The sequence below is a fragment of the Embiotoca jacksoni genome, unplaced genomic scaffold, assembly GCF_022577435.1.
Source record: "Embiotoca jacksoni isolate LCO1_2020_lvr unplaced genomic scaffold, fEmbJac1.0.p SCAF_22, whole genome shotgun sequence".
NCBI lineage: Eukaryota > Metazoa > Chordata > Actinopteri > Embiotocidae > Embiotoca > Embiotoca jacksoni.
Window position 1 is genome coordinate 5437181 of NW_027185363.1, and position 27468 is coordinate 5464648.

At 42.6% G+C, this 27468-nt stretch overlaps 1 protein-coding gene across 2 annotated transcripts in view; it reads left to right on the forward strand.

The window, feature by feature from the left end:
* The first annotated feature begins 482 nt into the window (after nt 1-482).
* The window catches only part of phlpp1 (PH domain and leucine rich repeat protein phosphatase 1), a 43377-nt gene continuing 16391 nt past the window's right edge, over nt 483-27468 (forward strand). The window contains exons 1-3 of one of the 2 annotated variants that reach the window (XM_069157457.1): nt 483-2386; nt 25505-25540; nt 26088-26284. In XM_069157457.1, coding sequence (XP_069013558.1) covers nt 775-2386; nt 25505-25540; nt 26088-26284 — 1845 coding nt within the window. In that variant the 5' untranslated portion in view covers nt 483-774. The remainder of the gene's footprint in view (nt 2387-25504; nt 25541-26087; nt 26285-27468) is intronic. The other variant, XM_069157458.1, reaches the window with a different exon arrangement.

Consider the following 27468-nt stretch of genomic DNA (forward strand, 5'->3'; position numbering starts at 1 on the left):
GGGAAACAACAGTGAATGCAACCCACTCTGCACGGACATAGGCAGGTGCAAGTTTTTCTCTCGTATTCAACAGTTGACACGGATAGTCCGGCTCACTTTTTGACTGCGTGTGTCTTAATTTAGCAACGTGATGGTTGTCTTTCCGCACGGGGTGGAGATATAACTCCAGCAGACAAGAGGACGAGCTTCAGCAGCTCAACGCCAAACATTTTATAGGAGCTATGTTTACGCCTCTCATCTGTTCGCCGCCTCACTCGACTGGCACTGAAGAAAAGCATCCTGGGAAATGTATTCTTCACACGGTGTCTTCCCTAATAGCGGCGACTGCCGGACGCTTCCTGCGCAATCCACTACCCACAAGCCACCTCGTTGTTGTTAGCGACCCCATCTTGTGCCCTCCTCATGAATATATATCAGTCAGTATTTGCGTAGGAGGTCGGCCGACGTTCATTTCATATTATAGTACTGTATTTTGGTCCAAATGGGACGCACAGTCACGTCTCCGCCCTGATCAGTCCCTGCGCGCCCAGCCTCTTCCCAGCGAATTTAATCAGTAAAATGTGTTTGTTTTTTTTTGGAGTGGCGGAGGAGACTCCGACAGGGAGAGGAAGGCAAGAAGTGAATGACTACTAGTGGAATAACTCTGCAACACCGCCCAGTTGGCGGACATTTACCACGGTGGGCACGAATTCCGGCTTTTAAATGTAGAGGTTGTAGGTGTAACCAAGTGCGCACCGTTATTTATTTAGAGTGGGGGACTTTTCATTGGCACAGATGGAAAGTGTGCAGGCTGTCGCTGAGGATGGAGGCGCGACCAAGTTAATGAAGAAGCCCAGCGGACTGTCTGTCGCCCGGGGGACTCCAGCGGATGATGGCGGTGGACATTTGGCACCCTCCCGCGTAGATGCAAAGAACGGGAATAGCCTTTCTCATTCCGCCTCTACAGCGGGATCTAGTGCGTCAAACCGAGCTGTGGCGTCTAATGGCCGGGGCTCATCCAGCAACTCCAGCTCTCTCCTGTTGAGACGGAGGCGCTTGAAGAGGAACCTCTCCGCCGCAGCTGCAGCCACCGCCACCTCAGCTGTCACCGCCGCCTGCGGTGCGAAGATGAACTCGGCCCTGTCCTCTGCGTCTTTACATACTCGGAGTCTGGATAGGAAGACTCTCCTGAAGCACCGACAGAACATGCAGCTGCAGCCCGCGGATCGCGAGTGGGTGAGGGCAGACCTCCACCGGGGCTGCATACATGTTCACGATAGACTGACGCCCTCATATCCCAGGCCGGTTCTTTGCACTATAGACACTACAGCCGGCGAGGTGGCGCTCCGACTGAGTAAACTCTGCAGCAAGTCGAGCTCCGTTATGCGCATTTTTTGTAAAGATAGCTCTAAGACTGACCAAAATGGCAACTGCAATGTGAAGTACGAATATAGTGATAATCCCTGCAAGGTGAAAGAAGACTCAAGTATAAAATGCAACCTCCTGACTCCTCTGGAATCCATAGATTTGAGGACCCATCCGAGTGACAGGTTGAGACTGCTGCTCATGGAGAATGCAGATGACAGGCAAAAGCAACAGGACGTTGACGGAAAACTTTTCCCCCCAGAATCGGAGTCTCAAGACAACATAACGTGTTCGCTGTCAGACTTGAATTCTAACTCTAACATGGATACCCCCAATGAGGATGATTCAGAGCACAGGAACGGCGTGGACAGCTATGGATTAAATTCTGGCTCGGATGTGGAAAGCAGTGCATTTGATGACCTCAGCTCTGGGGCCCGGCTCAGTGAACACAGGGACTCCCTCAGTGATGACATGATCCTGGGAACAGAGGCGTCCATCCTCAGTCCCTCCTTTGACAGTGCCACAGAGGGCCATGACATGTATGGCAGCTCCTCTGACGAACTGGAGCTCGACTGTCTTGCATCGAACACGGGCATGGACCCCATCTCCCAACACCACACCAATGGCATCACTGGCAACTACAAGAAGTGCAACATGGGACATTTAAACGACATGACAAACAATATGGGGGCCGATAGCAGACTCAACCCACACAGCCTGGGCAGCCTGCCACCTAGCAGTAGTGCCGGCTCATTGTCAAGAGCCTGTTCTACAGGTAATACACCTGACATCCAAGATCCAGACTGTGGCCAAGGTGCTGTAAAATCAGGGCTGACAGCACACCACAATGGAGAGTCTTGTGATTCCGGCCCCACGCTGTATGTTCAGCTGCATGGTGAAGCTGTCAGGAGGCTTAGCCCAGATGAGAGGCCTCTGCAGATCCAGCATGACTTTCTCTTTAAGCTTGGATTTAAGGACCCGTGGAGAGTTCAAGAGGAAGGGCTTAACACAGAAATTGGCTCCTTGTTACGTTTTTATGCAGGTAAATTATGCTTTCAGATTTAATGACATTCTCTCGTGATCTGTGTTTCTGCTCCTTCTGAGACTTGCCGAGGCCTTTTTTTTTTTGTGTGCACCCTACGTAGTTTGGAGTGCAGCTTCTTATTGTTGTAGTGCTTGTAACAGGTGGTTAACCTGTATCAGAATGAGACCGGTGCATTTGTGCAGACTTATGAAACTTTGTTAAGGAATTCAACAAATTATTTTCCTAATTTCACAGGGAGGCAGAGCTTGTGTCTTCATTTGACTGCAGCACGAGACCTTTGCGGATGACTGTGACGACCATTTAGAGGGTTATTGTTAAAGGTCTGTCAGCTGAAGCCTGTTTCCTAGTGATGGTTTACCATGTTCTAGTTTAGCTGGGTGTTAGCATGAATGGGTCAGCGTCAGGTCATGGTCCAAAGGCTGTTGGTTTTCCAGGTCTACCTTGCCTTGGCGACTTCCTCTAAATTTTCAGGGTTGTTTTTTTTTTTTTTTTTTTTTTTTTTTTTTGCTTCTTCCGGACGCAACCGTCTTTGTTGGCCCGTAGAAGCACACTTTGCTCCCATGGACACGCATGACATTGCCACAAAGCCATCACCACAACTTATGGTGCTCAGACATGGGGGCCCTTTCCGGCTTTTGCCCTATTATCATCCTAATGAAAAGACTGAATGCCTTTGTGGTTGGATGGAGAATAGGGGTGGGAGCAGTATGGCTGGGAGGACCATAAACCCTCTCTGTGGACTCGGTGAATTCTGGTCATTGAGATGCTGCACAGTGCCTGTCCTACTGGCATCCAGCACGGATACTGTCACACTAACTAACTGCCTGCCAAGCTGGGTTAACGTGCTCCTCCAAAGCGCAGGAAGCCCTTTTCTTCACTGTGCCACTGCCTCCACCACTGCTGCTATTGCTGCTGCTGCTGTGGGAAGTGAAATTGTGAGTCCAGTGAGGACAGATCAGAAACTGTTAAGTTTGATGTGCGGAAAGGAGACACTTGCACACTGTAGTTTCCTGTGCTGAGAGACAATGATCACATGTGTTCTCATTAACAACCACATGTGCATCATGACCGACAATCTTCTTAAAAGTCTGGCTGGCTTGACATCTTGCTAGAATGATTTGATTTAGATGGCATCATATGGCAGGCCGTTTGAGCGTGCACGCTGGGGCTCGTGTTGATGCATGTGCATTTAGAGAAGCAAATGAATCCTACACGGGCCTGTGCAGTCAGCTGAAATGAACCAGCAGCAGGAGCAGCCGCGAAAGGCGGGAAAGAGAAGCCCCGATGCCCCTTGGATGGCGAACACGCCACATCCCATGTGAGTCAGCTTAACTGTGGTCACCTGAGCGCCCCCTCCCCCCCCCCACCCCTACATCCTCAACAGCCAATTGCACCACTCAACAGCCAAGCTGCAGTCTGCACAAGCAGACTAATTCTCATTCAGCCACATGTAGAAGGACACTGAAAAGCACTTTTCAAACACACACGCATGCGCTCACGGTTAAGAGAAAGCAGTGCTAATGCCATTGTGACATGTCTGGCCTGCTCTTACGCTGTTTCCTTATGCGGAGGAAGCACGTGAGGAATGTACGCTGGCTCCTCTAGAATGTCCGGCATGTCTGCTTTGAAGGAAGTGGAGTGAATGGGGGGGTGTATGCGCGAATAATGTGCTGACACATGTTGAGCTGCCTTTTGAGTGGTCGTTCTGTCCAGATCGTGGCGATAGGACCAGCCTCAGCTGACTTGCTGGCTGAATATTAGGCACAGCTGCAACAACTGTAGATCTCGGTCACACTAAAGGCCTTTTTGTTTGCATGCCTGTGCATGCAGAGTGACCTTTGATACAGCAAGTCCAGTATTTAAACCAGGTTTTATTGCACAGTCGCTCTATGCATGCAACTTTAATGGTAACCTAGATATGTGAGCAGCCGTTATGCTGTACTGTATCTTTAATACGATGACAGACGAGGTGCTCGGCACTCAGTATGATTAGGCAAGCAAGAGAATGATGTGAAGAGGCTGTTAAGTCGAGGAGTTGCCATGGTGTATCTTCCAGATCCTTCAGACAATGCAGGGACCAGTTTGACTTTGAAGGGGTCAGGTAATACCCGGAGTGCACAGACTCTGCAGTGGCCGGATGAGAGAACTCACTTTGCCCTACTAGACACACAAACATACACTCATGCACATGTACAGAAGGCTGCCTAGATCAAAGGGCCGCTGTCCTCTTTGGCAGGCTGATGAGTGATCCTTTCAGAGCCGCCCACACAGGAGTCTCTTGTAATGCCGAGCCAGCTTTATTAGAGTTTGAGTACAAGGGAAAAGAGTAAAAAGCATACACAGATTCATACAATCAATACATGCCCTGAATGCCACAGTTCTAAATAAAAGTCCACTTCCTCGAGAGACTTAAGTTTGAAGAGGTTTTTCTAACTGTAAACTGAGTCACAGTTATGGTTTAAATTGCCCTTCCAGGTAAAAGTATACAGCACAGATAGGTGTCACAGGGTTTCTGCTCTGACGACAGGCCAACAAGTAATAAAGCTACCGCCTGCTCGGATGGCAATGTTCCCTTACCCAGAGGTAGAAGTGTGGTGTCGACATGCAAAAAAAGGAAATGGCATACTGAACCCTAACACGCACTGGCACAGGGTTTCCCAATAGAGGCAGAGGACTTGGAGTTCTTAACCAAACCAAAGCGGCACACTAAATTATTTAGATTCATTAGCCTACTCCGCTTTGCAAACTCTCATCGATGCACTTCAGCATACCCACTACTTTTTGTGAGCTCTCGACTTCCCCTGTTAAAGTTGAAATGTTTGAAAAGCAGTTTCTTGTAAATCTAAAGTGGTGTTAAGATTTGGTGTACTTTATGAGCAAAATTAATGACCACTGGCATATGCTGGCCTAGAAACTATCGAGGTATTAATTCCTTTCAGCTCCATGCCGGTTTATAGATTTAGCCACTGTGAAACAAAGTTAAAGTTGATAGCGGTTTCAGCATGTTGCACCCAATTTTCAGGTAATTCCCATGTTGTTGTCCGTGGCTGCCAGCAAGGTGAACTCGGCAGGAAGGATTGTTCAAGCAGAACTAATAAAAGCAGAGATAATGCCGATAATCACTCTAGTTTTACAAAACATCAGTGCAATATCTGCCTGCTTTTTTATAAAATAACATTTTGTAGTGCAGTTTTTTTTTTTTATTACTTTTTTCTAATCTGAAGTTTTCAAATGCAGTGATTTCCAAAAGAAATTGTAATGTCATGCTTATTGCCTTGCTGATATTGAGGTGTTTATTTACAAAATTCACACAATAACTTACCACTTTATTGCTTTGGGATCTAGATACAACGCCAAGGCTAACATTTCACAGATCATGGATATTTTTGTCATCACCTCGGTTAACTTTATCGCATCTTTTAGATGACAAATTATTATCTTCTTAGGATGGTAAATTGAGCTTCACAAGAAAACATGTTTTTGTGTTGTTTTTAAAAGGGGAATCACTGCACTTGTTATTACCTTTTCCACATCTACCTTGTCCTGTTTTCAGAGCAGGAATATAAGTAAAAGTAGAATATACCAATAGTGCGATTGAAAAATTAAACCAACAATATGCAGTATTTATACAGTATATCTTTGATAGATGTCTGGCTTTCGATTCTTACTTAAAGATGAGGTTTTAATCAATAAAAATCGCAGCAGAGCCGTGAGTAATGGACGGCAGGTTGACTCCTACTTATAAAAGTCTCTATTCCATGTAGACACAAGACGTTAACATTTTAAGTAGACGGTGATAGTTCAAATACTCTACAAGGTTTGTGAAATCTCTACCTGGGACTATATATCTCCACTCTATACCTCAGGCCCTCTCTGAGGAGGCAGCGGCCAGTGACGTGATGACTTAAAGGACTCTGTAGGATTTAAAGGCTTAATGAAGCTCCCAGCTTTCTCCAGCAGGCTCTGTGGCAGCTATTAAGCAGAGAACCACTCACTCAGTCTTGTATGTGCCACGTCGCTCCCTTCGTACAGTCAGCACGCCAGATTGCTCCCACACTCACACTTGCATCTAAACATTTTCAAAGGCAGAAGGAGAACAGTCTGCGCATTTTTTTTTTGTCATAGTTTTGTTTTGTTTATTTTTTTATGAACGGTGTCTGAATATCCTGATAATAGTCTGACGATCTCCTCCGGTGGATTAGTTTGAATGAATATGGTTTATTCAAATCATGTTGCACTGGTCACCAAGTGATTTATGAGTTGCAATATTTAAGTGTCTCTTTCAATGAATTGCATAAATCTTGGCAAAATCACACCATCTCCATGTATGCAAAAGCTCCTGGGAGATCTTTGCGGAAGTGAGGCACGAGGCTGCCTTATCTTTTCTCACATCCATGTTCTCGCCTGACAGCTCATGGTCTTTCTAAATGGCCCATTGCTGAGTCATTATGCAATAGTGTAACCAGATTTCACACGTTCCAGAGCTCAAATCCAATACTCATGTGTTGGTGTGTGAGTTTTTTATTCTTTTCTTCTTTTCACTACTGTATGTCTGCGCCCAAGATAAATGCGAGCGATCAAAGAATAAATGTATGTATTTCATGTCTCTTCACATGCGAGCCACACGTGCAGAATTGGTCTTAAATCAAATGTGGCCTCAAAGCTTCGGCATTGAGCTGGATTCGCGTATCTCTGAGGAGTCACACGTGTGTGTGTCTACTGAGGCAGACATGGAGAGGATGGCGGTGTCAGCTTGTAGCAGTTAAAGCCAGGGGAGCTGTTTTCTGTCTAATATAGATTGCCTTCTTGGCTGACATCCTACCACCCTCCCCTTCTTTCCTCTCACACCGAATCTTCCTCCCTCTCTCAATTTCTCTCATGATCGATCCTCCCCCCTCTCCTCTCGCTATCTTTTCTCGCATCTCCTCCTCCCTTACATCATCTGACAGTTTCCATTTATCTTCCCATATCTCTATCTTTCCCTAAGTTATTGCTTTTTAAACCAAGTATTACCGGTCACCCCCATAACTGTCTTAAAAAAATATTGATAAAAGGTAAAAACGAACAGCTCACGTCATTGGGCCTCATTCACCAACCGTTCTTAAGAAGACATTTCTTCTTAAACGCCACTTGCGCAGATTTTACAAAGATTCTGGCATTCACCGATGTTTTCTTATTTGGGATTTTTTTCTTAGGTAAGAACTAAATCTACGCACACTCAAGAGCACACTTATGCACATTTGAGTGCTGACATGTTTGTGCCAAATAATAGTTTTTTGCGTTTTCTTCAATTCTACACTTGTATAATATCTACAATGATATTTTGTATATTTTTTTATTTTAATAATTATTTTCATTACGTTATAAAGCATCATGGTTTTGAATAATCACTACATTAACAACTTTGCCTTATCAGTTTGACAGCAATGAATTGCTTGTAAATAAATGAAAATGAATTGAACTTTTAAAGTGAAACATATCACTAAAAAAAACACAAAGATGTTTCATTGTATTTTTAGTTTCAATTTTTTTTAATTTTTAAAAAAAAATTAATTTCTTGAAGTGTTTCTGGGATTGAAACAGTGTTGAGACTGTCGGTATTTGGGCTGTTCCCTCCTGGATGTCCAGGACCATCTGAGATCAGACGTGGGGCAGGTCTGGAGGTGCTGCTGCAGGAGGGTAGAGTCGGCGCGCTGCTGGTTATTTTTACATTAATTGGTTTTGCGTCATTCTCCTGTTACAGCGTTCACTGAACGAGCATCCGGGGTTTAAGAACACGTCGTGAATCTGGCGTAGACTTTTTCTTAAGACATTTCTTAAGAACAAATTTAAGAAAAATCTTGAACGAGGCCCATTGTTTCCACAGGCCTTGTGCTTTTAAAAGCACCCTTTCTCGCTGCTTTCTGTTTGTGTGGATGAGCTCACTTTGGTTCATAGCTGTGTTTAGTTCGTGCCCCGTGTGGACATCAGTAAAAAAGAAAGGGGATATGCAATTGTAATTCTCATTGCTTTGTGGTAAGCAGCTAAATCTAGGCTGAGCAATGTCATGCTGGTATGTCACTGCTGTCTGCCAGCCGGCACATCTTAGATAGGGAATTGGGGAGGGGCGGGGGTTGGAAGGGCAGGGGCTTTTCCTGCCCTATGGGAGAAGCTGTGCCACTCAGCTGTCTGTCAGGCTGCCTTTGCACAAATGCTCCCCAGAAACCTTGGAGGGTTTGAACAGAGGGGGTTCACCAGCAAAGACAGTCAAAAGGTTCCCGCTTTAGCAGGGTAGGCTGAGTGTCCCCGAGCTGAGCACCTGCCCCTGCCCTGACCACATGCATGAGGGGGGATTAGAGGCAAGCCAGTGGGGGCTCACTGTCCACGGCTTTGATCAGCAGCAGCACGGCCTAATGCCAGACAACATCTGCAACTCTCAGCATTAAAGAGGCCCAAAAAAAATTCTGATTAGGGAACACACGGCCTGCTCGCCTGCTAGTGTGTAGAACAGAACTGTGTCAATTCCTGGGTGGAAGGTTTTTAAATACCACCACTCCAGTGGTGCTTACACTGATTTGTTTTATAAAGCCTCAGTCCCCACAGAGGGTATTTTGCTTTGTGTTTAAAATCCCAGTTTCTTAGCATTTCATTTTTCTATAACATTCACTGAGTAATTGCAAAAGGATAGGATCAGTTCAGTTTTGTGGCAGATCCGTATTGAATATTGTGTTTTGAACAGAGATATCCTGCCATGCAGAAACAAAAGGCTAAAAAGATGGTGAAAACAGTACTGTGAAAGGAATTCAGAGTGTCACCAGTCTGTCCCCGAACCTTTGTTTGTGTCATCTGGACACAGATAGATAAGGTGTGTTTGGGTGGAGCTTAGCTCGTTTCTATGGACTCTGCTCTAATAGAAAGGGAGTTGTTGATATGAATTGACCTAGTTTAAAGTTCATCTCTCTAAAAATGCTGAAGCGCAGGACGAATACTTCCTCATTGGTGTGCCAGTGTTTAAAGAGAAAGAGCTTTGTAAGTGACTGAGGTTACAGCCTCAACCCAGTGACGTAAAGGAGCAAATTTACATAGTGGTATTCTGCTCAACACTGGCTAATGCACAGGTACTATACTTTTTGTTTTCCGACCCTCAGCTTAAGCGTTTTTATTGAGTCTTACTGCTCGAATAGCATTGTTTTTAGCCAAAACAGGGATTCTCCAAACAAGCTCTAAAAATCCACCGTATGTCACATGCCAATTACGAAATAGCAGAAAGACAAAGTTAGTGACTACCTGGTGAAAATAGTCGATTCTTTAGCAGCTAAAAAAAACACCAGATGATTCCCTCAGGTTCTGGTGGACACCAAAAAGTTAAATAAATATTGTGCTTGCATTCATTAGGTGGCCGAAAACACAACTCCAAATGAATGGTATTTATAATTGTAATGATATGACAGTGTTGTGTTGACAGTGTGTTAATGAGCCTCCTAAACATCAGCATTTGTAGGTTTGAAATATCAAAATTGTCAGAAAAATGTCCCCTTTTAGAAATGTATTTCATTACAAATTGATCATTGTCACATATGTTTATATTATTTCCCAAAACTGAACAGATTTATCAAAAGCTAAACTCGTGTATCAAAAACAGGCTGTTATAAGCTTCATGAAGTAAGACTTGCTGTGGCAGTATTATATTGGATTGCATTAAATGATACAGGTGTGCCCAATTTACTGCCAAGTTATTCTACATAAGGGCAGTGTCTCTGAGATCTGTCAGCTCAGACAGACTGAGGAGGCGACGCACCACGTGCAGCCGGTCTCAATCATTAACGGGGCAGTTTGCTTTTCTCTTGCTGTTAGCTGTGCAGTTTGATAATTATCCAGGTCCTGGAAAAAGAAAAAAGTAGAGCTGTCACCTGCTGCACCAGAATGTCACTAATGTCCTTCCCTGGATTTTATTCTGTTGCGCATGCTTCAATTTGGCTGGCTCGTCTTATTCGGACACTACTTCCTAGTTGGTTTGTGGTGGCCCCGATTAAAAACTAGAGTTTAGGTTTTTTTTCTTTTATGATCTCTCACTCAGCCACCACTCACTTTTCTACCCGGCAATGCTTACCAGTCCCTGAGGTAAAATACTTTCACTCTTTAGTTTTCTCACTATCCCTCTCTCACTCTCTCTTACTGCCCTCCCATCCTAGCACCCCCCCCACCACCACCACCACCACCACCACCACCCTCCCTCCCTCCCTCCCTCCAGCCCCCGCCTCCCTCTCCCTCAGTGCCACTGTGTTCACATGGCCCTGGCATGTGACATGAAGCTGAGCCAAAACACCCCGGATGCCCGCTTCAGCCCTCCACTGTTCCAGACCTTGTTAAATTTTAAACAAAACAAAAGGAAAAGGGAAGGAGGGAGGAGGGAGAGTGAGAAGAAAGAGAAAAAGTGAGCACGTGGGGCCGGGGAATGTGCAACATCACAATCTCATTCATTCACTCGTTGTGTCCCTGTGCATCATCAGGAGAACGCGCAGCCCTTTAATTCTTACTCTCCATCCCCTCTTCTGGTGTGAAAGCCTTCCTCTTGCCTCTCTCTCTCTCTCTCTCTCTCTCTCTCTCTCTCTCTGTCTCTCTCTCTCTCTCTTCCCCCCCCCCCCCCCCCCCTCCTTTCTCTCTGCTCTGAACTGGACTGATTGTAGCCTTAACCACAGATCTGGGGTCTGATTACTTTGTGGCCTGTCCGTCTGTGGGATTAAAGAACAACTGACTCTGTAGCTGCTGTCTTCATGGACAACTTCCTTCTCAATTACCCCGAGGCATCTGCAGCCCAACAGATGCATTGTTAATGCGGAGAATAGGAGAATAGCTGGATTAGAAATAACAGCAGTCACTCTTTTATTAATGCTTGTGCTTGACCCTCGTAAGAGTATACTTATCACTTTCTATTTTCACTATCAAAGGAATGCCACAACATTGCAGCCTTTAATATAATGTATCCCAGAGCAACTCGGATGCCTACAACATAATGGGTCATTGCCAGATTTAGCTATAGCTACAAGAGTCAATTACATCTTTTGATAATGAATGGCGTCAAAGATTACGTACAAACAATAACAGGATGTGATTATCTGTGTATCTGTGATTGACCTAGAGGGAAAAAACAGAATGATTTGACTGTATTTCATCGTGGATTAGAAGCTAATCAATCAGGGATAAACATTCTGTCATTGTCACAAGACACTGCTCATATAAAGACAGCTTCCTGGCATCATGCATAATGCGTTATGATGGAAGGGACATGGGATTCATTGGCAAACTGCAACCAACAGAATGCATTGTTTTAGAGTTGTTGTTTTGTGTTATGTATAGGAATACATTGCTCAATTGGGCTGACTGATTGAACTCACTTCATATTTTTCTCAATGGTCAAAATATGTCAGATTGGTGTAGTTCTGATGTAGAAATACTTCACTTTCATGTGAGCAAAACAAGTTGAGACAAGCGCCTCAAGCAGGCTACAGTTTTCATAATATTCATCCCACCAATCACACACACTCTCCCTACAATTTTACAGTACAGTACACTGCTCTGGTATTCACCCAGTCTCTTGCTCACTCCAGTGCTATTCTAGTCCTGCTTCTACGAAAATGTTGCTGCCGCCTACTTAAATCCGCTTTTCTCTACTCGTAAATCTGTCTACTCTTTGATTGGAGGAACATGCTACGGACATAAAATCACATTTGTTCACTGAGATCATCACTGTAACACGATAGCAACATGATACTGTACAGTAGGCTATGCTAAAAAAGACATGAATGCAGGTAACATCACTATGGCCTACATTGTTGGAAATGAAAATGGAATAAAAGCAGAATAGTATTTTGTTTTGCACACACTTGAGTGTATTTCCAGGAGTAAGAATTAAGTGCAGTAATGTTTGTCTTTGTGACAGGGCGACACCTAATGTCATATTGTTTCCACCTTTGATATGTAGACATGTGATGCTGCTGCTTCTGCTCACTTATTACGCCCTCAGTCTTTGAGTTATCTCGACATCATGTTTGACTGACTGGCTGACATCTACACACACACACACACACACACACACACTTGACTTTCATCATGATAAAGTATGAAGAGACGATGTTTTGGTGGCGGTGTTAGTTAAATAAGTTTGCTCTTGTGCAGGCAGGGACTGAGAGGTACTTTTTTGTCTGTAATTTTTCAGTCAGATGCTAAAGTAATTAGGATTTGTACTTAATTATCTCCATAATTTTAGCTTTGTAACATAATGTGGATCTCTCCTCTGAATTGCTGCTGGAATTCCTCTGGGTTTTCAGTTTTGCAAATTAAGAGCATGGTCTTTAGAGCTGCATAATGCACACTTTTCAGTGTCCATAAATTAGGAAGCAAGTTATTTATGCTATTCTAAAACTCCCAAAATGTGTGCGTGCTCTGACTCAAACAATCCACCTGATTATCTGTAGCAGTTTTGCTCTGTTGACCTTTACATTTTTTTCTTCTAATGGGCATCCATGTCGGCCTTCCTGCTGGGATAGTGCGGTTGTTGTCGTGTCTCTATTAAAACCTCCATGTTTAAGTGTCAAAAATAAGATTGAGCTGTTTAATTGGCGAAGTGCTAATATCAAGCAAGATTAGTATTACTGGAAGGCCTTGATGTAATACAGCGGGTAATTCAGATCATAATTTTTCCCTTCGAGTTGAGTAAACTTTATCGGGCTGCTTATGTCACATATTATGTTCAGCTGTGGATGTGTAGATATGACAGAGGTGAGTTTTTTTGGTCTCCAGTAGCCTGTATTTCCATCCTCTGCTTGTTCTCTCCCATTTGAAGGGACTGATATTGGGGTGACTGCTGTATACTTTCAGTATTGAGTCCAGTTTACTGAGAGGCGACACTTTAGGAAGCACTTTGGTGAAAGGCAATATTGGCCATGACTATGATCTTGTGAGAAAGGCAATGAGCGTGATGTGAGGAGAAAGAGTGAGCACCTGACAATGGCGAGCTCTGAATGTAAAACGTCCCCACTTCATTTCCATCAGCGGCGGGCATGATTAATGCAGTGGTACAAATGAACAGGGAAACCCAGGGTGACAAACAGGGGGAAGTCCCTGCAACCTAATTAATCATTGACATAAACACACACACACACACACACACACACACACACACACACACAAATGCACGCGTGCACGTGCGTGTGCACTCCACCACGATCGGCACGAACCTTTTGCGCGACATCGAACCTTCACTGGCTTACCAATTAGCGTACTTATCCTGCCTCTTTAGCCTCGGTATCAGAGGGAGGTGTTGTCAGCCTGCACCTTATCACTGCTTTCCCTTCATCCCTGGTTCTCGCATTTCACCCTCTGCTGATGCACTTCCCAGGGGGGTTGAATGCCAGGTGGGTAAGCTTAAACCTCTGTGTCTGGAAGGGTGCTATTGTACCGTGCTTAAGATGACAATACCTCACTCCCCTCTCTTTCTCGCTCTCTTTAAGCCCCCCCCCGTACAGTATAAGGCGCGGTACTTTATCAAGGCTGGATAGTGTGCCGCAGAGACAGGCTGCTGCTGTACACAGGCCATTAGCAACTGCTGAGTGACAGAATGCGGAGGCTGAGGTGACACGGCAATGGTGCTGATGAGCAACCAGTGTCCTGAACGACAAGACAATATGTGTCTTAGGAATCTCTTAAGTGAATTGGGTAAATGTAAAAAATGTGCCCTACGGGATAATCATCAATTATTTTTCTTGTATGTCACCTTGCATTTTATTGTTGATATTTTCACAGTTTCTGACAACTATTCTTTAAAAAAAAATTGTGATGTAAGTATGGCTGGGGAACTCAAAGTTGCATAATGGGAAGTGTAGAATCCAGCTTTTTAGAACTTCATCCATAAGAGGAACTAAATGTCAGAGTATCTAGGTCTCTTTTTAAGGTGTCCCTTGCAAATTTTCCAACTTTACAATACTGCTGGAGAACCCCTGAATGAATATTTTAAATGATAAGCAAAAGGGTTCTCTATTACTTTTTTTAACTCACACATTTATAAAATGGTTATTGTTTTTTGCACTAAACTTGAATGAATAAGAACGAGGAAAATAGTTATGAGACTTGGTTGTATTCAGTGTTTTCCACCCGTGCTCCATATGTTCTGAGGTCACACGAGAGGTTGTAGTAATAAAACGTTACTGTTGACTTATATTACAGTGCGATGGAGCTCAGTGCATGTAGACCTTAGTTCATTCCTCATTTGAAAACTTCTCCAGGCAGAAGCTCTTATCACAGTGTTGTCATACATTGTTTGCTGGCTTTTGGATTCACTTTAATTGCATCTTCACTTCACACGGCAGCCTGCTTTTGTGTCATTGTTCATGCATTGCCTGTGTGGAAGCCTGATTATGTGTCCTCATGTGTTAGCGAGACAGCTGTAAGACTGAAGGCGAGTGCTGCATCATTCATGAGTGTGTGCCACCCTGTGCCTGGACTTCAGTGACCCGTAGCTGTCAACAGTGTATCCTTGAGCATGATGGCACATGCTGTGCTGAGGACACACTGCAGGGACTGCTGGCATGTGGAGAATTGTGGGAGGGGACAGGGGTGGGTGGGCCCGTCTGAGGGCTGGAAAGGAAGCTTTGAAAGCTGGTTGGAATAAGACTCTAATATAGATGTAGTACATGATCTGTCCCTTTAAGGAAATTCCCTCTTTTCCTCTTTGGGGAGGTCGGAGGCCTCTCTGTGCTACCTGAGGACACTTAAGCAGGGTGGACTCCGTGCTGACATATTTCAGAAGAGGGCTGGGGTTTTGTAAAGGTCTGAGGAAAGAGAGTTTAAGTTGTGAGAAAGCTGGGCTAGAAATGGTGAGTCCCTGCAAAGAGCACTGCATAAAACCTGTCAGACTTTAAATCTGGACAGGAGAAAGTAAGGAGAGGAGAGACGAGAAGGGAAGAGAGTGTGGATGGCAGCTGGAGATACTGAAGCCTGACGCTATATACTGCGGGGAATACTTAATGGAGGAAGATAAGTAGGAAAAATGAAGAATTTCACCTTTCTGAGACCTTCCTTCCCCTCAGAAACATTAAAATAGGTTCACACACAGTGTAGTTAAAACGTTTCCAGTCATAACCTGTACGAGTGTGTGTGTATCTGTGGGTGTGTGTGTATGAGTAAGTAAGACAGAGACACATTACATAACTGGACACCGTGGCTCTCCTGCCAGTTTACTATCACACAACAGTAACTCAATTCACACGTGTGCAGGCTTGCTTTATTATGTGTGTGAAAGAGCAACCCCCCATTTGTTTCTCACGCGTTCATGACCTGCTGGTAATTTATTATTTCCCTGCACAGAATAGCCATCCTCTTCCACACCGGTGAACAAGTTTACCATGCATTTTAACTCTACATGGAGCAGTATTACATAAAGGCTCTGAGGGTTTGACAAATAATACATCTGACCTTTAGCTGACAAAATATTAGCCATTACCGCATGTGACTGAGGCACCAAAGTCTTTTCTGAGATGAAATATTAAAACAAAACAACAAACAATGAGCATTTAATTAGCCTGCCACTGTATAAAAGGTGTTATCTGACCCTAACCCCAACCCTTGGTTGGTTGTTTACCTTAATATTCTATTTTCTTATATTTTTTTTAATCACAAAATGCTTTTTTTAATTTTTTTTAAAGAATAATTCCAGTTTTTTATTACATGAATCATATTTATCCCATTTTGGCCATCATTTGTGTTACCAACAGTCGTTGGTGATAAATGATCATTTCAGGCTTTACAGTTATTTTGTGGTGATACCAGGTTAACGGTGGGAATGCTGGGGATGTCTTAATGATGCATGTCCCAAAGCTCATAATGAAATGACATGTTTATCCATCATACGGGGCAGGAAACACACTGAGGGATCTAATGAGTATAAATATGTTCGATGGTTACAGCAGTATAATTACCAGTCAAAACATCGCTTAGGTTTGATGGAATGAAAATTGTAATTTTAAACAAAACCCATCTATTTGACAAACTTATTTGTGCAATTAACTAAGTTGAAGTGTAAAATAAATACCTAAATTGTCCATTGTAATTATCATTTACAGACTGATCTCTCTCTTGCTTTTTGACTTGTTGTATTTGTGAACGCATAACACATAAAAATGTTGGTCAAAACTACAAAAATAAGAACCACACATAAATTATCCTTAAATATCTATTCATGTATTACATTATACCATCATACAATATGTAATGTGGTCAGACCAAGAGGAGGTAATATTTTCTCTGTTTTGTGCCACTCATAATACTCAGGTTTACAGCTGACTGAGATTAGCGCACACAGCCTTACTGCACTTTCATTTCGACAGGATTTGCCTGTAGCCAATTTCTCTTCTGTCTGGTTATATATATTTGTTTATCTATTCATGCATTTCTTTTCTAATGTCAGCCAGTCTTGGCCTTAGCTATTTTTTTTTTTATTTTTTTTTACCTTCCATTGTATACATTTCCATCATCCTCTCTCTTGCTAAGCCAGCCTGCATAGCTCCCAATAGTCATGCTTTTATTGCAACATGTCACTATGGACTTTCATCATTTATTTTTCTTGTACTTTTATTTATCTAATTTATACATGCGCACACCCACAAACATACGAAATAATTCATTTGGGAGCCCTGCTCACATCCCTGCAATCATACTCAGATTCATACCCATGCATACATTAATTTGTAATATGTATAAATATATCCTCATGCACACATAGACACTGCATTCTTTCACACAACAAGAAAAGGGGTGAAAAAAAATACCCCGAACTCTTGTGTGTCTCTGAATGTGTGAACTCTGAGCTAGCTGATCAGTGGGCTCGTGTTTTCCAATGTAAGGTTTCATAACACACACTCATTACATAACAGCAGCAGGAGTGGAGCTGGGAAGAGAGGGGGAGGAGAAGGGGAGCACACATCTATGTACGTCAGGATCCGACCCTTTTACTGACTGGGAATCACGGGGGAAAGCTTTCTTTTTTCACACGCCGATGCCAAAACCTGCGATCGAGGCATTTACAGCACAATTCTCCTCTCTGTCCGGTGCATCTGGGTCTATTTTTAGTGAATTTTGGTTGAATAACATGATGAAGCATGTTCGCAGTGTAGCGGGTGGTGTGAAGCACGGTGCTGCTGATGGAAAATACTATTATTTCTTTCACTTAAGGGCACACAATTCATTTATTTAAAAATTCATAGCTGCACAACCTGATTTACTAACCACTTATGGACCCTTTGTAGTTTCTCATTCCAGCTGTCAGGCGTATGATTTATGATTGCATACGTATACATGGTTGGCATCTGCTTCTGCCTCTGACCATAAATACAGATATTCATCAGGTTAACATTACCTGATATGGGAAGAGATTTAGTGCATTAAGTGCTCTACTACTGTGCATTAACTTATGTTTGGAACTAAAACTAGAAATGCAGAAGTGCAACTAAGTGTGCAAGTGGGTCAAACCAAAGAAAGAGGATAATTCAACATTAAACACACAACAAGTTCTCCTTCGGGTCGTCCCTGTGCAGTGATGCATCTCAACACTGCCCCTACACGGATTAGTTGGTAATGCAATGATCCGATAACTGGAGTTACACAGTGCCTTTAATAGCAGTGGGCTGTTTAGCTCCCTTCTCCCCAGGGGCAAAGGGTAATAATTGTTTGATGGGGAAGAGATTGCAGGCTGTGACCTCATTTGGATTCAGGATGTGTTTCACTGGACTGAGAGAGGATGTTTTGTACAGTGTCTGCGTGCGTGTCCATGTTTCTGTCTGACTGCGTCCTTCCTGGTGACATGCTCAAAAGAGACGAGCTTCCAGAATTTGACAGCATCCATCAAACTATTAATTGTCCGCCTCGTTCTCTCTCTGTGGACAGAGTAATGTCTCAGTCTCATGGTCACTTGGGCCTCGGCAACGTACTGCAAGTCCCTTGTTTCTTTGGCCCTGCTCTTTAATGTTGTCGGGAGCGTGGTATCACCTCAGCTGTGCTGTTTAAGTTGAAGGATGTACAGTGTCTGACTACCGACAGCAGCACAAACCTGGGTGTCACACAGCTTTTCCTACAGGGACTGGAAGCACTTCTCAGCACTCTCTTGAGAACAAAAGAGTTGTGCACACGCGTACACACAGACTGCCTTACACCTCATTCTGAATTATTGAGAGATATTGTTTTTATATATATATATATATATATATATACTCCAGATAATACAAATTCTGTACCTTAACCCTCTCTTTTTTTTTTAAGATCTCACAAAAATAACTCATCCAATATGCCTAACTATGTAATCATTTTTGATTGTTTCATGATTACAGATAAGGAAAGCAAGCTGCAACATTGATGATTGAATAAATATTCATCTAACACTGCTTGTGATACTGTCCAAACAACCACAGTTTATAGTTGTTTATCATTATTTCTCTGTTGGTTAATTGTGTGGGGAAAAAAAAAACATCAGAGCATTATTAGAGCGTGCCGATTTTACATGATCTTTAGATTGTAGCAGATTTTCCATTTCTGGTCTTTATGTGTGTCATTAAAGCATCTTCAGACTGAACTACAAAAATATATGTTACTTTAGATGCCAGTACCTTTTGTGAAGCACAGTGCTAAGCTAACATGCTAACCGTGACTGCCGTGATAACAGGTTAACGTTTAGCGGGTTTGATGTTTTTCAGGTTCACCATCTTATTTTAGTTGGCATTACAACATTTGCTCTTCAGCGCTAAACACAGCACAGCTGAAGCTGAAGCAGAATGTCATTAGTTCTGTTTCAGTATGGACCAAAGTAGTCATCAGATTAAAGTCCTCAAAGCGACAACATTAGTGTTTCAGCTAACTACTTGAAACAACATGCAGCTATCCAAACGCTCTCCAGTTTGTTCTTGTTTGATATTTAGACTGCTGCACATTTTGTTTAAGTTAGCCTCCCTGGCAATCTAAATATTAAAACTTAAGCCCAATATTTTTTTAAATGTTAAGGCAACTTGGCAACCCAGTTTATTAATGCTTAACAGGATCCAAAGTAAGAGCTCACAGACACACCTGTAAGCACATGTGCACAGTGATAATGCTGGAACATCTCACTTATTTCCCATGCAAACATGTGCCTCATCTTCTTATCACTTTTACACAAAGGACAGCTTGACACATTTCACACATCAACACCTCCTCGGTCCCTGAGGGTCTCACAGTCACTTCAATCTGTACAGATCCATTGTGTGAGAACACAAGGATTTAAAAGCTACAAATTAAGGAGCACTCATTTCAGAAACGGTGTGGTTTAAACAGGCCTTCTTTAAAAAAAAAAAAAAAAAAAAAAAATCTCCTGTGTTTTCACTGCTGCGCATTCACTGTTCAGCGTGTGCATCTCTCTGAAAGGGGCAGTGAGGTCAAATGTAATGCAAAGAAAAATGTGGGGCACTTAGGTGAGGTGAGTGCCGCTAACAGCCTGCCACTCGTGACGGCCTTTGCCACCTTCTAGCAACGCTCGTCAACCGCAGCCCGAGCAGACAGTTGGCTTAACATGGCCTGTCACTTCTGATCCAAGTAATCACCTCAAGTCATCCACAGAGAGGGAGGAAAGAGGAAGAAATGAATGAAGGAAATAAAGGTAGAGAGGCACAGCTGATCAGCTGTAGGCAGCACATCCTTCTCACCCTTTTAAATAGATGCATTTTGACATTGTGTATGTGTGTGTGTGTATATGTGTGTTTTGAACCATTAGGACAGTGCAGCTATTTGTGTACCAGAGTAACCGCTGGCCTCACTATGTTTTCCATCTATTTCTATATCCCTTCTCCAACAACGTCCCTCAGCTCCACTCTGCTCTTTTTAAGTTAACATATCTAAACACCACCTATTATTTGATAAGATTCGTCATCTGGGTGTCCTCTATCCAGGCCTTCAAAATGCTTCTTTTGTACCTAAATCTTTATACAATTCTGTTGAAATACACTTCAAAAGAAGTTGAACACATTTTTTATACTGAAAATAAAAGAACACAACATGGGCTTAGAAGCATTTATGAGCCATAGAGTCTTGCCATCCGGTGCATCACATCTGTCATCGCCTATAGAACAAACAAGTGTGCGTCTACGCATGCTCGTGCTCTGCTGTGACTTACTGTATGTGGGTCATCGATGCCCTACGGTATGGCATGCCCAGTCCTGTGTTGGAGGTGTGCTTATGTCAGGTTGCATTTAGCAGGGTGCGATGATTAACCAGGGATGTGTCCTTGTTATTACTGAGAAGATCCAGAGGAAAGAAGTGTTGATCTGTTAAATGGGAGATGGATGAAGAGAGGTAGGCCTTGTGTGCATGGATGGATAACAGGGGAGCTCACAATATACATTAGGCAACCAGGAGTTTTACTTTCATGTCAGTGTATTTGTCTTTGCTATAGATATACCGCACATATACACACACCCTATTTGAAATGTATGTACCAAGGACTCCCTGGAATGCAATAATGACACTGAATGATTTTAGGTATTAAGCGTCCCATAAACTCAGGTTTAATTTTTTTTTAATCATCATAAAGGAAGTGGTATCTGAATATTGCAAGTGTCAAAATGCTCAGTCAGTGGAAAAATGCACACATGTATTCAACAACCATGACGTTTGGACTACCTTAAGTTTGTGATGTCACAAACACACCCTCATGTCTTATGTCAGCCTTCAGCATGGCCCACTGTCCAAACTTTGATTCATAACAAAACACCAAGCAGTCTTTCCATCGAGAGAAAACCTGTGGTTGGTCTTGGAGTGTGTCATTCAAAAAAGAGTCAGCCAATAAGAAGAGAGGGTTGTTGTGAATGCGGCTTAAAGACACAGACTCAAAATAGCCTGTTTTTGGTAGAGCTCAAGAGAGGATATGTAAAGCTATATTGGGATTTTTTTTTTTTTTTTTTTTTTAAACCACAAAAATATCTTCCTGTGGATATCAATACTGCAATTAAAACAAAGGAAAAGTGTGAAATATGAGACCTTTAACAATACCCACTCCAAAAGACCTTACAGGACAAGGAAAAGGATGCAAAAGCATGGTGCATACAGGTGTCACATATGTATACAGAAAATCAGATAATTACTTCAATGACCTTATGTATATGTAAACGGATACTTTAACTTACCTTTATACTCATGAAATAGTGCTAACTGGTTAACTGATGGACATGTAATGGAAGATTTAGGTGTTGGTTTGGTAGTTGTTGGCAGCCTTCCTTCGTTGTTTTATGTGGATCGCTGATTGTGTGTTTAAGTTTCTGTAGTTTTCGTCATTGAAAGAAAGTCTGCTTGGTAATAAGAGATGCTTGTTCATTGGATCCTTTGAGTGTGTGTGTATTTAGGTTTGTTTTAAATCAGTAGGGGTGCACACACGTGGGTATTGGAGCCTTGTGTGGAGGGGAAACGTTTATTTCCTGAGCCTGGGGAAAGGGAAGGAAACCATCTCCAGTTGCCGACACACAAATACACAAACACAGACACTATAGTACTCCTACTCCTACATACAGTAGATCTAGGAATAGACTGACTTCTGCACATGAACACACCCACCTTGCAGGACCTGACTATTATTCTTAAATTCACATCTTATGCGCTGCCCATAGATTATAAGATGACTGACCACTATGACTAACATCATCGCTGCTCAAAATATTTCCAGTGTAGGTGGCCAATGGTCATGCATTCAGAATACAGCAAATGCCTCTTATATTTTCCTTCCCCTACTGTAGGGTTACTAAGAGATCCTGCTTTTCTCTGCCCCACCCCTATAAACAGGATGCTCATGTGGGAGTCCCACCCATCTCCCTGTTTCCTTCACTGTGCATTCCCATGGTTGACTGAAATGTTTGCCTCCATCCAGTCATCCAGTCATCCCACATCCATGTGAGATGGTTGTAAACTGCAACATCCGTACAGGAGTAGTTTTCAAACTTACTCTAACCACAAAACCAGCCCACTCAAGCTGTCTGCAGTGTTCTCCCTATAAAAAAAACATCTCTTGCTGTTTTTGGTCCATCAACATTCAAGGGGGCAATTAGATGGATGCGCATATGGAGATGGTTAATCACTGTCACTATGACTGTGTGTGTGTGTGTGTGTGTGTGTGTGTGTGTGTGTGTGTGTGTGTGTGTGTGTGTGTGTGTGTGTGTGTGTGTGTGTGTGTGTGCGCGCGCGTGCGCGTGTCTCTCAGCAAGGAAAAGAGTAGGAGGAGGACAAGGGGTGTATGTGTGTGTTAGTGCATATGCTAGTGTGGGAGAGCGCATGTTCCAACAAAAGGCCTAAAAATAGTGGGAATATGCCTATGTGACATATTGAGGCTAAAAGCTTGTGAATAATTTGTCTAATGCAACACATACTCTCTTCCAAAGCTCAATCATGAAAATATGCTCCTGCTGGTAACCTCTTCCAGCCAACAGTTTGGAAGGGAAGGGAGTAACCAGTCTGTTCCATCACCGCAGTAGGTTGATTGTCTGTCTGTTTGCACAATATCACACGAATTGGGATGGCATTTGATGGATGGATCTTGACATAGATATTTTTTTGGTGGCACTTTCTTATCTAAACGTTTTCATCTTTCTCATCCTCATGTTTCCTCTTCAAGGGACTTCAGTCCCAGTTTAAGTCACTTATCTGAACTAGTTATTTAGGAATGAAAATGGGTCACCTGTTTATGTTTGCTTTGTTAAACTACTTGTGTGTAACAGTAGGTGCACTGGGTTAAAGTTATATCAGGAAGTAACTGTAAAATGTAATATACATTTAAACTCGGAAGTAAGGGATCGGGATCATATGTTTTATAATTTTGTGTAATCGTGTGGTTAGGTTGTTGCCATGAGGTGGTTTGGTTTACTAAGATCAGGTGTTACCTTATCAGTTATGACCTTGTGCATGAAATATCATTATAATTGATAGGAATGATGGTTAATACTATACAAATAAGGCTGTAAAAAACAAACTTTTGATTTAATTGGAATTTTGTTTCTTGTCAACACTCATACCACTGTGTACACATAGTCACAATAACACAAATGCCCAGTCAGATAATAGCATTTCCTGTAGAGTAGATGGTAATAATGTCCCTTTAAAGAGAGACAAAATCAGCAGTTTAATTTGCTCTTCGCATACTCCACTTGTTTCAGGAGTGCAATGAAATGAGTGTGGCGATCAACAGTTGAAGGCAGGGGAGCTGGGACACAGAGCGGACAGTTTGGAAACAAAACAAAACATCCTGTGATGTTCTTTATTTGCTAATAATCTCATGCCAAATGGGATTTCACCAGTGTTTTATACATTGAAGTGTAAGTACAGAACAAAGACATTGGAATATTACAGATGTTTTCCATAACCTAATACCTCATTAAAACGTATTTATTCATATTTGCCTCTAGATTATGACTGCCAGCTTTTATTTGCTGCTGTGAAGTCGAGGCTGACTGCCAGTGCACAGAGAGAAATTATCAAAGAAAGGTGTGGTTTTATTCCATTTAGAAACATATAATATATCACACGCGCGTGCCCTCTAGTTATGTGTAAGCATCAAGTCAGGTCACCATTGTTGTCAAGCATGACTCAAATCAAAATGTAACAATAGTGTTTTATTGTACATACTCAGCATTTTGTCTAAGCAAATATCCTTTCACAAACTAAACACTATTGATTATGCTGTGAACACAAGATTAACTTGTATCACAAAGGATAAGTCAGAGCTGAGTGGTTGTGCTGATTTAAATTAATCATGCCACGTTTTCTAAAACTCCTCTTCTTGGACAAGGTGAATCAGCTGTTTATATGTTGGAAATCATTATAATAAAATATGTGTGCACTTGCATGACCTCAGGTTTAACCATATCAGCTCATCATCAAACCATTTCCAGTCAGACTGTTTTTAAACCCTGCTCAGTGTGTTGGATAAAAGCAGTGTGCAGTACACTACTGTGCTGCATTAGCCTTACAGTCGGCATTTGTGAAAGACCTGAATTATTTAACGCCATGAGAGCGTGAGCAAGTTCACACTTGCTTACCTTACTGACTCGTTCTTCCTCTAACTCCTCTCTACCAACCCCCCACTTCACTCTGTGTTTAGAGTGAAGTGAAATATGTGTGAAGGAGACCGTGCAAGAAAGATGCAGCTAGTTTACGGCAGGCTACACGACGAGAGACGTTTTCCATGACAATCTGTCGCTTGGAAAACCAAAACTTCATAAACCACACCATGAATCTCTTGTCCGAATTAGAAATAATGAGGTTAAACATGCTGCGAGCACAAAACATTGGAAGTATACATAGAATGGAAAAATGTAATTCCAGGCGGCCGAATTGATAGGAAAGGAAAGCTTGAGGGGAGGAGGACAGCAAATGCCAGCCCAGGAAGGTTTTTTGCGGAGGTGGAGGCAGACAGAAAGCAGGTGGATGTTTAGACAGAACGATAACACAGCCTGGCTGACAGAATGCCTGATAAGCAGCTTGACTGTCAGGTTTGGCAGGCTGGCAGTGAAGTGCGAGAACCAGGCAAGAAGGAAAGGCAGACAGATGGGTAAAACTGAATAAAGGAAGCTCAGAAATTGTAAGAGCATAATTTGGAAGAGGTGCACTTGGTATTGAATTTGAGACTGTATTGTTGTAGATGTGCTGCTCTGAATGCAAATCTGGACTATTCAATTCCATGTGCAAAGTTGAACATCTAAGGGTGAATGTATTTAGACCTTACCCAGCATTGTGACGGTAGGTTGGTGAGAGCTCTGTATGCCTTAACACACAAATATATTTTTTGTATTCTTTCTAACAACAAAGCTATGGGGTTGACAGTGTCGGTCGGTCCGTCACTTGTATGTAAAGTATTTTAACAACTGTTAGGTGGATTCATGTGTAGCAGAGGAATCTCTAACCTCACATTAAGCACCACAAAGAAGTTTACTTTTGCTTTTTTTTAAATATATATATAATTTCAACTATTGGATTTATTGTCATGACATTTTATCTTGACATTTATTTAAATCTCAATAAATTGTAATTACTTTGGCAATCCCCTGACTGCTAATGTGGCATCATCATCAATTTTCTGTTTAGGGCTACGTAGAACATGTGAAACTAAGACAATACAAGGTAATCATTTTCCCTGCTAAATATCAGCATGTTAGCATTGTCATTGTGAGCTTCAAGCATTGCTTTTTTTGCCTTTGACTTTTCATGTTTTCAAGTGGTATTGCATACGTCTATTAACTGCTCTAACGTTTTCTTATTTTACGAAAAGGATTTTTTTATTGATATGTTCATTTGAACATAAACAGTACCTGATCCCAGACAACTACAGGCCTGCTGTAATTGTCAGCTCTTTCAAAATCCAGGCTGAAGACCTTTCTGTTTGCCACAGCCTTTTTTTTTTTTTTTTTTTTATCAGATCAATGAATTACTAATTTCTTTCTCTGCACTGTAACTTTTAATTTATTTTCCGTTCAACTTTTACATTTCTATTTGTTGCTTTTACATTTTGTCGTGATGCCTTTTATCTTTTATGTTAACCACTTTAAATTGCCATTGCTGAAATTTGCTCTACAAATAAACTTGCATTGCTTTGCCTTGCCTCGATCCATTCCCAGTTTATGTTGAAGTCAAGTCTACACTTCTAATCACACAAAATCTCTCTTTCCAGGGAAACCCCAAAGCATTGAGAACTCCGAGCGGGTCCAGCTGTCAGGGGCGTATAACGTTCGGAAAGGGAAGCTCCAGCTACCAGTCAACCGCTGGACCAGACGTCAAGTCATCCTGTGCGGCACCTGCCTCATTGTCTCCTCTGTTAAAGAGAGCCAGACAGGGAAGATGCACATCCTGCCGCTCATTGGAGGAAAAGTATGTTATAGTCACACCACAAAAAAGCATGACTGGCATCTCATAATCTTTTTTCTTTCTCACCCTGGTCTTTTATGGTGATATTATATCATTTATACTTTGGATCATAAAACCATAATGTTATATCACCAGATATCACCCTCTGCAATTGTCTGCATGTGTAGTGAAGTTTGTCCTTGACGACTTTTGTCCTTTAGTTTGACATGCAGTAGTGCTTCCTGCTTTGTTTATTTTTAGCTTAAGGTCAAACAGAAATGGTAGAAGCCAAGTCTTCCATGACCTACCTATACCCACTTTATCCTGAACAGGTTCACGGAGGGGAGGGAGGGGTGGAGCCTATCCCAGCTCACTTTGGGCGAAGGCAGGGTCCACACTGGACAGATCGCCAGTCCATCACGGGGACAACACATAGAGACAGACAGAAACAAAGACCATTCACGCTCTCATTCACACCTAAGGGCAATTTGTAGAACCACCAATTAACCTGAGACACATGTTTTTGGACGGTGGGAGGAAGCCGGAGTACCCGGAGAGAACCCACGCAGGCACGGGGAGAACATGCAAGCGCCGCATAGAAAGCCCCAGGCCCGGATTCAAACCCAGAACCTTTTCGCTGCGAGGTGACAATGCTAACCATTGCACTACTGTGCCGGCGCTAAGCCAAGTCTTATAAATTCAAAATGTTTTCAACTTCCGGCTGGGATGTTTTGTCCATTTCTTATCTGGAGTCAAGACACGCTTTAATGTTTGGTGTAATGGTTCACTATAGCGTCCAAGTAGTCTCATGTCGCTCTTGCTTTGTTAAAGTTGCCTCCCTTAAATGACCTTTATCCCTTTATTGCTTTATGTGTTTATGTTTGTATCTGCTAGCCTACATAAGCTCTAAAGGCTCTTCTGGAAAGCCTTATCTGCCTGACACAAAGGACACTCCATACCCCACCACACCCACGTTTCAAACAATTCACACACAACACATGACCTCTACTCAACCAGGCATCCGCTCAGTGCCTCTGCATGTGTTTGTGTGTGGAGAGTTGCTTGTGCATGCGTGCTTGTGCTGCATTCAAACACCATAACTAGTCACCCATTCATTCACAGAGTCTATATGCTTGAGTGTGTGTGTGACTCTGCATGTGTAAAACGCAATTTCACATACGTTTGCAGCATAGTTGCTCATGTCACGC